The sequence below is a fragment of the Myotis yumanensis genome, unplaced genomic scaffold (assembly GCF_028538775.1).
Source record: "Myotis yumanensis isolate MYYU_CA2020_CCGP unplaced genomic scaffold, mMyoYum1.0.hap1 SCAF_4, whole genome shotgun sequence".
NCBI classification, from domain to species: domain Eukaryota; kingdom Metazoa; phylum Chordata; class Mammalia; order Chiroptera; family Vespertilionidae; genus Myotis; species Myotis yumanensis.
In genome coordinates this window covers 70,462,587-70,476,219 of record NW_027223755.1, presented here as the reverse complement: position 1 = coordinate 70,476,219, position 13,633 = coordinate 70,462,587, and the positions used below count along the sequence as shown (strand labels likewise).

At 47.2% G+C, this 13,633-nt stretch overlaps 1 protein-coding gene across 4 annotated transcripts in view; it reads right to left on the bottom strand.

Annotated features, from left to right (window-relative positions):
• The window catches only part of TNFAIP8 (TNF alpha induced protein 8), a 117,483-nt gene that overhangs the window by 55,720 nt on the left and 48,130 nt on the right, over positions 1–13,633 (bottom strand). Inside the window, exon 1 of one of the 4 annotated variants that reach the window (XM_070412519.1) lies at positions 7,201–7,341. The exons of 2 other annotated variants lie outside the window; for them this stretch is intronic. Coding sequence is in view for 1 of the 2 variants with exons in the window: in XM_070412515.1 (XP_070268616.1) it covers positions 7,004–7,016 (13 nt within the window). In the remaining variant the exon portion in view is untranslated. One more of the 4 variants, XM_070412515.1, reaches the window with a different exon arrangement.

The following is a 13,633-nucleotide window of genomic DNA, read 5'->3' as shown; positions in this document are numbered from 1 at the left end:
CCCATAGGACTGACTGCCCTGTTTTGTTTGTTCGTGTGCAGCTTCAAAGTCTTTATATTATGCAGAGCTTGGTAATACCAATTAAGATAGGTAAAATAATCAACGATAGCAATTAAGCTCATATCTATACAAGGTAGGGATACTCTTTACAGCAGTGGTTCTCAACCTTCCTAATGCCGCGACCCTTTAATACAGTTCCTCATGTTGTGGTGACCCCCAATTTCATTGTTACAAATTGAACATAATTAAAGCATAGTGATTCATCACAAAAACAATATGTAATTATATATGTGTTTTCCGGTGGTCTTAGGCGACCCCTGTGAAAGCGTCGTTTGACCCCCAAAGGGGTCGCGACCCACAGGTTGAGAACTGCTGCTTTACAGGGACATATGGCCGTATTACACTGTTTTAAAAGAAAAATGGTATTGGACTTCAGTGTTTTGTGGGGACTTATAATTACTATAGGTTAAAGGTTGCCTGTAATAATTTTCTCTAGTTCTTATTCTCATTGTTCAATGTTTACCAGACCAGGTCTAAGGTACCTTGGGGATACTTTATCAACTTTTGAGAATTTCCCTTCCTGATCCGCAGTTCCTGGAGTATGTGTCCTTGGTCTCCCTGATAGCATCTGTGTCATTGTCTTGAGGGGTGAGGGGTGGAATCCAATATGCAGGGCTCCGCTCACAGTGTTATATCATAGCCAGTCACCAGAAGCAACAGAGAAAAAACAGTGAACGGAAGCCTGTGGCAGACACTGTAGCTGACCAGCCATCACTGCCGTCCCCCCTCCTCTGCATTGTGCTGCTTGAGGGGGAAACTACCCCCACCCCTAGCTCTCAGGTTCAACCTGACCATTTAATTTTTTAATGTTTTTATTGATTTCAGAAAGAAGAATGGGGGAAAGAAGGATAGAAGCATCAATGATGAGAGAGAATCAACAATCAGCTGCCTCCTGCTTGCCCCCTATTGGGGATCGAGCCCACAACCCAGGCATGTGCCCTGACTGGGAATTGAACCAAAACCTCCTAGTTCATAGGTTGATACTCAACCACTGAGCCACACCGGCCAGAAAGCCCTGACCATTTTAACTCAGACAGTATTCCCATCCCCTTAGCCATATAGTGATTGGTTTAGGCAATCCAGCCTAAGCCAATCAACACAGCACATTCTATAGTCAGTAAACTGGCTTAAGACTAAGCAGATGGCCCAGTGTGAGTCAATGAGACACCAGAAATTTTCTGGGGCTTCTAGAAAAGGTCACTCACTCCTGTGATAGAGCCACTGGAAGTCAGTTCTCTCTCCCTCTGGACGGAGTGTTGTGGATAAGAAGTTAGAATTGCTGTAGACATCTAACCACCAGGACAGAAGTGAGCTGAGGATGAAATTCAACCAGAGGGCAGACTGGAAAGAAATGGGTTCTTGCCATCACTGAACTGCTAAATCAAAACTCATTCTAGTTATGTAAGCTAATAAAAAATTCTCTTTCGTACGAGCCAGTCTACACTGGGTTTCTCTCTCTTGCATAAGAGCCCTAACTGATATAACATCCTGTGCAGCTAACGAGGACTTCTAATGTTGCTGCCGGCTTCACCACATGACCAGCCCATTCTTCTCCATTTCCTCAAGCTCACTGCCTAACAAAGGCCAGAGCGCAGTCTGGAAGCCCCTCTCCTGCAAGGCCAAGGCTTGCCTGTCTGATGGCAAAGGTAACTGACAGCCATGCCCCCAGGGGAGGGGGGTTTGCTGAGAAATCTCAGCGGCACAGGCAGGGAGGAGAGCCTGAGAGACAGGCCCAGACTCCTTGGGCTTCCTCCTCCACTCCCAGCATGATACTGCCCACCATCCCGGATGGGCTTCCTAAGGGGCCTGTGTGGGGATATCTTTGCCACAAAGGGGTGGCCACCTTCCTGACAGGAGGCAGGGCAAGACTTGTAAGGTAGGCAAAGGTGTGCAAAAGCTCCAGACTAATGTGGAGCCAGGAGCCAGGAGCCAGGAGCCAGGTCAGGCCTGCCCTGGGATTTGTCCCAGGAACCAAGGTGTGTGGTAAGGCGCTCAGGGACACATTTGTGAAGAGTAGGAACTTATTAAGTAGGAACAGGCAGCACTGGGCTATTAGGATCAGGCCAGCTTCTTGCCTTAGGATATGCTGAAGTCCACCTGGGGTTGCTTTGAGGAAGGCACCCAGTGCACAGCTCACTGCCTTCCTGCACTTCCACTCAGCAGTCTTACAGCCGAAACATTGAATTCCAACAGAATGACTTTCTGGAAGCTGGAAGCTGGGGAAATTGGTCGGCATTTTAATTAGGCTGTCTTTGCAGGCACCTGTAACTGAACACTCTCGGGGTCCACCACCCACATGTAGCAAACACTTGTTCATAAGCTGGAAATGAAGAAATGTTTCTTGTCAAGTTTTCTTAAGGCCTCCTTGCTGCTGGTAGCAACTCCCAGGTAAATACCTGCATTTCTGCATTTGCTTTGTTGTCCTGAGTTTTGATCACAGAATTTCCCCCAGCAAGCACTCCTCCTCAGGTTCTCCCCAAAGCCAGCGAGGACAACTCTCCCAAAGACCACAAGCAAAGGACTGTGGGGGTCTTTGCCCTCATGATCTAGGGGTAGATGAAGAACTAACTACTGGAAGTACTGATACCAAAGGACGCCAATCAATGTTAACCCCAGGATTTGAGAGCTCATTTATAGACAATGTATACAAGTGAACATAAAAAAAAAAAACCACACAGAAAAAGGGCTATACAATTCTAAATGCAAATTAAGATGCTAATGTAAATCTTGAGGTATCCATAATGGGAAAAAGGGACAGAAGAGGCAAGAGAGTCAGGGATGACTTAATTCTCTCCACAAGATGGGACAACCTTACACAAATACCTCGCGTTACTCTGTCCACAGAGTACAGGCCATGGGTGACTAGAGGAGAGGGGGTGACTCAGGTAACAGCAAAGAGTTATTTTTCTCAATACTTAGCACTAGTCCGACCTTCGACAGAAAGTGAAATTAGAAGATTTGGCCTGTGTCCAGAGGACAACAGTCATAAGATTTAAAGGAATGGAAGAAAAACAAAGGCTTGAACTGACTCACAGTAAAGCAAGAAGACAAAGAATGTTGAGCAAAAATTGTCCAGGTCAAACTGCATTTAATAACCATCAGTCACTCTTATCTTGTGTTAACTGTATCCAAGTAACTTAGCAATGAACGTAGGGAGGCTTTAGAAGATTGTAGATTCTGGTTTATGAGATTATAGTACTTAGAAAACCAGAAGGATTTATCTCCAGATCAAAACAAAGAAAGGCAATATTTGGCAGGGGACTCCTCGGAGATGAGAGGTCTGACCCTTTCTTACGTTTGCAGCGGCTCCTCTGTAAGGTGGGCAGGACACACTGGGGAACAACCAGAATGAACCGCTGCAACAGCTGCTGGAGGAGCCACTGCACCTGGAAGTCTGGGCCGGTATGTGGCCCACATCCTACCAAGCAGCAGGGTGGTGGGAAGAATGCCGGGGTCAGAGGCAGGTTCTCATCCCAGCTCTGGCACTAGGACGCTGAATAACCATGGACACCTGACTTGACTTCTTCGTTGTCCTACATTTCATTTGTAAAAAAGTAGATTACACTAGCCCATCTCCTGCCCGGTAAAAGTCAATTCATTATAACTGTCCACAAGGCGCCACCTATTCTGGTTCCTCACCACCTGTCTGGATCATCTTCCCTCCTCATATCAGCCCCTTGGCCTTTCCTGGAATACCACACCCATTCCCACCTCAGGGCCTTTGCATCTGTTCTCCCTCTGCCCAGAATGTTCTTCCCCAGGATACTCACAGGCCTGGCTTCCTCACATCTTTCAGATGAATTTAATAGCACATTCTCAACATTCTCAGTGAGGACACACGATAGCAAATCCTCCCCCCACCCCCCCCCCCACACACAAAACAATCCTATCCCCCTTTCAGCTTAAAAGAAATCTTGTCCTTCCTTTTCCGTTAACAGTATCCCACCTAATATATATATATATATATATATATATATATATATATATATATATATATATATTCATATATTTAAAAAAATTCAGAACATATCTATAATAATAAAAGCATAATATGCTAATTAGACCAGACAGCTGAACGATCTTCCGAACATCATTCCGGACATCCTTCTGGATGAAGCTGTTGTGGTAGGGGCTGAGGCAGTTAGGGGTGATCAGGCAGGCAGGCAAGCAGTTAGGGGTATTCAGGCAGGCAGCAGAGTGGTTAGAGGTGATCAAGAAGGCAGGCAGAGTGGTTCAGGGCAATCAGGCAGGTAGGCAGAGGCGGTTAGGGGCGATGAGGCAGCCAGGCAGAGTGGTTAGGGGTGATCAGGCAGGCAGGTGAGCAGTTAGGAGCCAGTGGTCCCAGATTGCGAGAAGGATGTCTGAGGGGTCCCGGATTGCAAGAGGGTGCAGGCCAGGCTGAGGGATGCCCACCCCCATGCACAAATTTCATGCACCCGGCCTCTAGTAAAAAAAGAAAAATCAAGGATACAGGTGCCAAAGGCCAGAGGTAGCTAGAAAAGTGTGCCATGGGAAAAGCCTTATTACCTTGTTTTAAAAGCTGTAGCTAACATAAATCTTAGCTTAGTTTTCCTTTGATCTAGCTTCCCCTGCTCTACCTCTGAATGTTCTACTTATTTGCTTGCTTATTATCCAGAAGGTTGTCTCTCCAAGGGCAGGGACTTCTATCTGCTTTGTTCACTGGCATTTCCCTGGTACCTGGAAGAGTGCCTGGTACATAACAGGAATTCAGTAAGTTTTGGTGAATGGACACATGCATGGATGGGTGGAAGGGAGGGCAGGTATAGCTCTTTTTGTTTGTTTTTTATGTTTTTTTAAAGTTGATTTTTTTAGAGAGAGAGGAAGGGAGAGAGATAGAGAGATAGAAACATCAATGAGAGAGGAACATCATCGGTTGGCTGACTCTTGCATGCCCCTCACTGGGGATTGAGTCCGCAACCCGGGCATGTGCCCTGACTAGGAATCGAACCCACGACTTCCCAGTTCCTGGGTCGATGCTCAACTGCTGAGCCACACCGGCCAGGCTAAGTACAGCTCTTTACAGTGTCTTCCAGCTCTGAGGTCTGTGGGCTGTGGGGTCCATGTGAAGGGCTCTCCTCTTTCACCACTGTACCAGGATGGACTCTGTAACCACATGAAATAACAAGCCACCCCAGAGCCAGATGGGCTATGCCTTCACTTCACTGCAGAACTTCTCCAATGCTGGGTTCCACACGCTCCATGCCCTGAGCCAAAGGGCCATGTATGCCCTGCACTCTCAGCAATTGTTATGTATGGGAAATTATTTATATTTGATAAATGTGTTCTATATATTTAAATATATTTATTGGTATTCAGCTCCATTTTTTCCCTAAGGCAAAATTAATACAATTTTGGAGAACATGGTTACATCCATCTCCTTAGGCTAATTCTTCATCTAAAATACCCTGGCGGAAAGAGTAGTAAGCTTCCCTACCTCCAATACCACATATTAATTTGACCTGAAGTGAGAAGAGGTGGGTGATGCTCCTGTGTGCATCTGGGCCAGTTCCACTAGATGGCAACATGGCCAGGGTACATTTACCATGGCCAAGGGTGACAATTTCCAACAACATGGACTAGAGAAGCTCCCCCAGTCCTCCCCTCTCTCTCCCCCACCCCCGTTCTCTCCCACACTCATCCCCTTGCCTTTTCACATTCAGCCCTGGCTTTCTTCAACCAGTAATGTATCACTTGCTCTGAAATGGTTCATGCTTATTCCCGAATGTGTTTGACTTACTCCAGCCTTGGAAGCTTTATGTATGCTTCTTCTTTCTGCCAAAGTATATAACTCCCCCTCCCTTTGAAACCCTACCCAAAATCCCCTTCTTCTATAAAACCTTCCCAGCCAAACTTGGCTCTGATCCCAACTGCATATGTGCCATGATATACAGTCATAGACACATAACCATGTTTATATATCAGATAGAATATGGCTATATGCGTATAGAGAGAAAGCTGACAGAGAATCATGTGCACAGCTCCAGGCATCTGGTAGGCAAATGAACACTGAACACAAAGGATGTGCCGGTGACCACATTCTGTATCACAGAAGAAGTCATGGGTCTAGGAAATAATAGTCTTAGCTGACAAGCATTCAGTTAATGAGTCAAGAATCTAGATCTATTAACGCCCACCTAAGTCTTCACACTTCCAGTTCCTTTCTAACATTCGATTTAAGCTCCAGAAAGTTTTTTGAGCAGGAAAATTCCAGATAAACTTCAATAAATATTATACGTAAACTTGAAAAAATTGTATAAATGCTCTCTTTATTTCAATCCTCAAAAACTTTCCAAATTTGCCTTAACAAAATTAAGTACACTTGTAGAAGCATTCAATATGGCTGAAAACAAGCCTAAGGTGTATTTTAAAAGTACAAGAAGGGCTTATATATAGGATAAAATTGCTTACTGGCTGTTAGAGGAAATGGTAGCAGGGATCTTCTGACAAACATCTACACAATGGGAGAACAGAAATAAACATCCTTGAGTTTGCAGGCCATCACATGGCGTTACTGCCACTACCAGACCACTGGCAACCGGAGATGCCTTAGAGTTAATAAACTTGTGGAAATTATAAAAAAAGAAGAAACTTTAAGTGAAAAAGCTATCCAATCTTTTCAGAGCCCCATCTCTGAAACATCTCAAGTCTTCATTTGTCTACAAATGAAACTGTCTACATGCAAATTATAGATGCCATTTTTTCCACCCACAATAGTCAAACCTCCCTCAGCTTAATACCAGTTCTCCACACCCAGAGTCACAGCAAAAGAAAAGCCATGATTTGTTGAACACAAGCACTTTAAAGCTGCCACCAAAAGTCATTCCCTTGTAGGCAACACCAGGTTACTTAGTCATCTGAACTCTCCACCAGGTTCCGTCACGCACATTAAATCCAAGTTAGTGTGAGGGCAGTTTTAACTCACCTAGTCTCAGCATTTTCTCCCTGTCAATCAGGACAGCCTCACAGAGTCTTGGCAGAGTCACACCAACCGGAGGAACGCACACAGCCACCCTGTTGTATTCTATGGCATCTGTCTCAACCTCAGGAAGAGTCCGTCCTTCCCGAGAGTAATTCAGAAAAATCTATATCGTCCTTTAGAAAAATCCACCGTGAGCTTACCACGCAAATGCACAGAAGACACTGGTCAACAACAGACACTTTAAAAGTTGTCCTGCTTGTTATTCTGGGAGCTGGGTTTCGTCACCTGTAGTGGAATGCATTCGGTAGCCTTTAATTGTGACTCCAGATAGATCTCCACATCCCAGTGAGGAGGGGCTGGTTGCTACTTGCTACCTGTAAACCGCGGCTACACAAGAACACAGAGATTACCTGTGATAGGCGAGCAGGAGGTATTTTCAAAATCAAGCAGAAACAGGAAGTCTAATGTTTCAACATACTTTTAAAAAAAGGGAGTAGCCCCAATCATAGATGCCTGGACAAAAGAAAATCAAAAAACACCTCATTCCTACCTGGCCAGTATAAACATGAATGTCTATTAATAGGAAGTACTGCTCGGAGGTATTCTTGTTCTCAGAACTAGAGAACAGAGTTTGGGCAATGCTTCTACTTAAAATCTTTGGTCTTTCATTTTTGAAGAGAATACAAGGTTTTTATTTTTTAAAAAGCCCAGCTGGTGTGGCTCAGTGATGAAGTGCCAACCTATGAACCAGGAGGTCATGGTTCGATTCCTGATCAGGGCACATGCCCAGGTTGTGGGCTTGATCCCCAGTGTTGGGTGTACAGGAGGCAGCCTATCAGTGATTCTCTCTAATCACTGATGTTTCTCTCTCTTTCTCCCTCTCCCTTCCTCTCTAAAATCAATACAAATATATTTACAAAAATAAAATAAAATGTACATATGACTGTACCTAGACACACACAATATATACACACATACACACAGATATATGCACAGGCACTATTGAATAGAACTCTAGAAGCTTATGTACTTACCGGCGCTTTAACAGTCATCACCACCCACAAATCCTTCCCTTTCCCATCCCCACCACGTAAGATCCTGCCTGATGTGCTTCAAGTGCACCACCTCCCTGAAGCCTTTTTCTGAGTATCCCCTCCACCTATGTAGGATTTCAGTGTCCTCCTTCAACCCCATGGCAGCTCCCTGGAGCATTCTGATAACACTTTCTGGGTACCTAATCACGTTGTCCTTATATTACTACAGTGACTTATCTGTCTTACCTCTTCTACCTGTCAGTTTCTTGATTTCATTTTTATCCACTGAAGCAATAACACTTTGCCTTGAGCCTACCAGGGACTCAGCAGAAAAGATACCAAGTGAAAGGCAATAATCTAGTGGGCTCGGTTCATTGATGCCTACTACTAATTTGGAAAGAAGGCTGAAAAAGATATCAAATCAACATCAACTTACAAACATACTATACATTTCTTATTTTCTTTAGCCTACAGTATCATGTGACTAACTCATAATGGTTTGAATTTTACAACCTAGAAACCACCCTTTTACGTGTCTTTGTGTTATCATCCCAAATTCTGACGGGCTCCTTAATGCTAGGAATTCATCAGGGACTAAGGGTCAAAGAAGATGCCAAGAGAATACTACCCCTGGAAGTGCAAGTTTCCAAAGCACAAAGACTTCCCAAACCCTGATTCAGTTGCAAGTCCAAGGGTAAGTTACAATGTGCAAAGAGCAGAAATAACCAGATGGACGGGCCTCTCACATTTCCTTAAAATGTGTCCCCGGAGGTAGCTGCATGGCTAGGTGGCTACCAGGAACCACTCCGTCCACTACCAATGGGAGAGGAAGGAGCAGCAAAGTACAGCTGTGGGAGGGGCTGCTGGAGGAAGAGTGGTACAGCATCCAGTAAAAACAACTACACATCAGCACATCTGGATGGGCTACCAATCGGGCAGGGGATCATTTCCTTAAGACATCCCTCCCTCTTCTTGTCCTTGAGACCAGAATGCTTGGGTCTTACATGCTCAGATCTATTCAAAGTCTGCTGTTTTAAGCTGCCCTGGAAGTTGTAATTATATATTCTGGTCATCCTACTTTATGTGGGAAGAAAGAAGAATCATAGACCGGGGCTAAAGATCAGGGAGATTTGTGAAACAGTCAAAATTCACAGATTAGCCTTACGTGAAAAGTACCTAACTCTCTTCGGCTGCCTTTGTGGATATGAATACAGCTCTTCCATGCTTCCCTAGGACTTGCAAATTGGAACAGTCTCAGAAGATTCAAGGATCAACCGTTCTGGTGGCCAATGCAGAGGCATCACCGCACCTGAGGCCGGGAGGGCAGAGGAGGCAGCAGGGACTGCCAGCCCTAGAAACCCTGCCTGGCGGCCCAGTGACCAGAAATCTGCCCAGATCCAGCTCTGTTAGGGGAACTTATGGTCAGGAATACCAGGTACACGTGGCTCTCCATCCTTTTCTGAGGAGCACAGCTCTGCAGCTGAAGCAGGGAGCCCCCAGACCGCACCCCTGGGAGTACAACTGGCATTGCCTGTGACAGAGGCACCCAGAGTTTCACGGCGATACTGCATGGGCCTTCATTAGGGAAGTCTGGGTCCACTTTATCTGATATCTTTTCCACCTATCTGCAACCACGGGACTGACGGCGGCTATGAGAAAACCAGATCCTCCTCTTCCATGGGCATTCGTTATCAGCACATCATCTAGGCATCTCCTCCGAGCAGGGCACTATTGCTTGAATCATTTTGCTGTCCTCACACCCAGTGAAGTTGGTGGCAATCCCAATTTCCAGAGACTAGCAGAGAGAGAGGGAGAGAGCTCAAAGAGCATATTCCACAGGGCTCTGCAGGATGAGGCAGGGCTGGGAAGAGAAGCCATGAGAGCTAGGCCCTCCCTTCCCAGAGCAACCTCCACAGCACACACTCTCTCTCTGGCCCAGTTTCATGGACTGCTTATTACAAACCTCAAGAAAAATACTTCCTTTATAGCCACCTACATCCTTATCGGCCACACAGTCAGCAAAATCACCACAAGAATAATGAAATGTGCCTGCATGAAAAAGATATCTTAGTTTGTTTATTTCGTCGGACTCTATAGCCTCAGAGGCAGAACTGGAAACGTCTATGAAACACCTTGACCTTCCTGCTTTGGCATTCCCAAGACGCTCCCTAGTCCCTGGTGCAAGATACGATAAGGGGCTGCCAAGAGTAGTGGTGTTTTCTTTATGTTTGAGCTGCAACCCCTCCCCCATTCCCCATCATTCTCTCTGGACCCTCCTCTTCTGCACTCTCGGTCACCTTCACTCTTTTATGGGCCTCCCTGGAACTGTGGCCCCACCAGAGTCTCCTAGAGTCAATTTCTCTTTGTCCCTCTCCTCTTCTTCAAGGAACAAGCCGTCATCGGTGAAGCAGGAAAGAAAGCAGGACCGCCTGAGAATGACAAGGTGCTCCAGAGCGTTTTACAGATATTATCACAGAGATGGCAGAGCCAGACCTTCCCTCTCTCACCCAAGGAGGCCTTGCATGGGCAGAAAAGTGCATGGCTCCTGCCTCCACCAGGGTGGGAAGTCCCACTGGCTGAGCACCTGCTGGGTGCTGGGCAGCGTACATGACGCTCTCCCTGGGGTCACTCAGTCCTCGTCAGAACCCTGGGAGGTGGGCTCCATTACCCTCTGGTCACAGGTGAGGAAACTGAGCACCATAAACTTAATATTCCTCCTCAGCCCAATGCCAGGCGTGTCTTACTCCAAACCTGTTGGCTTTTTTTTTCTCTTCATATCATATCATGAAAGTGTCCTTGGTTTAAACAGACAGAAAGCACAAATATGGAACTGCCTGGAAAATGAAAAGGACACCTGGCAGTGAATTAAACTGTGAACAGGGCTGCAGTAGGCCAGCACTGGCAGCAAAGGCAGGGCTGGGGTGAGACTTCTCAAGCCTGTCATCGTTTCAGCTGTCATCCACGGCCTCCCCCGAATGGGCTGCACGGGAAACACGTGTGGGAAGGCAGACCTTGCTACCACACGGAATGTGTTTCTGTGTTTCAAGTATACATTTTATGAAATGTTACTCAGAAACAAACACAAAAGTACTGCCCTTCTCTTTTCTCTCTTAGAATCACCTAACTGCAGCATTGGCCAGACCTCTGATATCCAACCTCATTTCACAAGCGAGAGAATGAGGTCACTCAGGGAGGCCGACGGCGGGCGCCGGAACCACACGGCTGGCTGCTGGCTGCTGGCTGCGTGGCCGTGCAGCTGCGGGGGGAGCCGGTGTTAGGACTCCAGAATGAGCACTCACGTCTGTCTCCTCTGATGCAGGCTCACGTCTCTCTTCACACTTACTCCCCATCAGCATACGGAGCAGAGAAACTCGGGGCCTCTGCTGCAATAACTATGCTGGAGCTGGACTGGGGTTTATTTTCTCCTGAGCCAAGTAAAAACAGTGTCCTGACATTTATAGCATTCTTCCACTGCAAACCTTCATGTGAAATTGAACATGATCCCCAGTAATAAAATATTCAATTAATTAAACCCTCAATTTGCCAAGAAAAACTCTTCGATTCAGAGTAAAGGTCTCTATAAATTTCTAGAATTTCTAGTTAATACACAGCATTTGATATTTCCCAGGCCGAATTCCTCTCCCACCCTGCATCGCCAAACCCGCTCCTTCTTCTCTGTGTTGACCTTTCTGGATCCCATCCCCACCTGTCATCCTGTCATCACAAATCCTCCTCTTGGTCTGGATGGCCACTCATTCCCCAAGCTCTGCTGTCTTCTTATCTGTGCGTCTCCTGTTCTCATGTCCATTGGATTCTGTCGCGCCCTCGCTTTGCAGGTAGCAGAAGGTGGTTTTGTGAAAGACGACTTTCCAGAGAACGCCCACAAAGCAGGTCTGAGCTCCGTCCCCTCTGCAGAGGGCAGAGAGCTTTGCCATTGTGTCGTTTGACCCACAAGGTCATTTCCAAACTTGAATTTTAGAAACTTTCCAGAAACTTTTAAATTTCAAGAGCGATAAAAAAATGACACCTTGTCTTGAGATAAGTTTCTCTTTGCCCCCCTCCCGCAGCCCCCAGGAAAAGCACACAGCAGTTCTGACCATTTGCAGGGGAAGGACAATGTGCCACCCCATCTGCGTCTTATTCCCTTTGTACCCAGGGCCCCCTCGCTCCTGTACCTAACAATCAGCACCGGTCCTCCACCCCACCCTCCTCCGCCTGACAACGGAACAAATTCACCCCAAGACAAGCTGACATCAAACAAGCTCCTTCCACATATGATGGGGAGCAGGCGCTGCCAGCGAACAGCCTCTCGCCTCTGGTGCCCTGGAGAGGTGTCCAAGGCCCGCTATTCCCTCCCCTACAGAGGAGGGGCCAACGGAGCCCAAAGTCTCCTGTCTTGGGGTGTGTTTCTGTCTCCCTCTATCTACTCATCACTCAAGGCCTTCAAGACAAAGGAGGGCAGGTGTGCTAGTTTAATCTAGAAAATGCTCACCAATGCAGCAAAGGGCTGGCTGAAACTAAATACATACTCTTCCTTACCCCCAAACAGCCCCTCTTCTGGGCTCCATATCTCACCTTCCATCAGTCTCAGATCTCAACCTCAGTGTCATCATGAACCTCACTCTTTTCACTATCTCCCTCCACCCACCCCACCCCCAGCCACTGAGTTCTCATGTTTCCCGACCTTTCCAAGCCCTGTCTGCCTTCCCCTTGTCCAGCCCCTCCCCTGGCCTGTCCTTCCTGCTCCTTCCACTTAGGTGCCCTCATGGCACATCTTCCCAAAGCACATCCCCACCTGAGTTTAACAAGTGTTTTCTGGCCCACCCTCACCCTGCCACTCTGATGAGGAACGTGCAATGCTTCCCAACTACTCATGGTCAGAATCTGCACTGCTCCTCAAGGTCAGAATCAACCTGCCCGCCCACCTCCGGGCCTCTGCTCACCCGCTTGCCTTGACCTCCTGGGTCCTTCCCACCACCATCAGCTACAAAACACCGCCAGTCTCCCACCCGAGGCCTTCCCGGACCCTGTGGCCAGACGCCAGTCTCACTCCATGGGCTCCCTCTGTCACTTGGAAGCCTTCTTAAGCATCTAGCATGTTCTGCTCCAGGGACAGCGATCACTATACACATCTCGAGATCCCCATTATACTGCACAGTCATAGGTGATGGGCGAGTTCTTCCCTCGCTTGACCAAATCAGCCTGTATTTACCCAGAACCCACTGCATGTGAGGCACTGACTCAGGACGCAGTGGGAAATAAAACATCTGTCACAAAACTGACATTCGGGGAGAAAAAGATGGCAGATAAGCCACCACAAATAACTCCCAGACAGATCGTGAGAGCTGCCAGGATGGGAAGGAACAGGGGGCTGTGACGGAGCGCACGGGGGCAGAGGTGCATGGAGGTGAGCCCCAGAGCCGGAGGTGTCCCGCCCCAGACAGCACACGCTTGACACGCTCCGGGGAAAGGAGTGGAAGAAGGCCGTGTGGCTGCAGGGTTGGAAGCACGGGGAAGAAGGGTGTGAGAAGGAGTTGGGAGTTAGGCAAAGACCAGAATAGGTAGGGGCCATCCAGGACCTGGTCAGAACTTTATATGA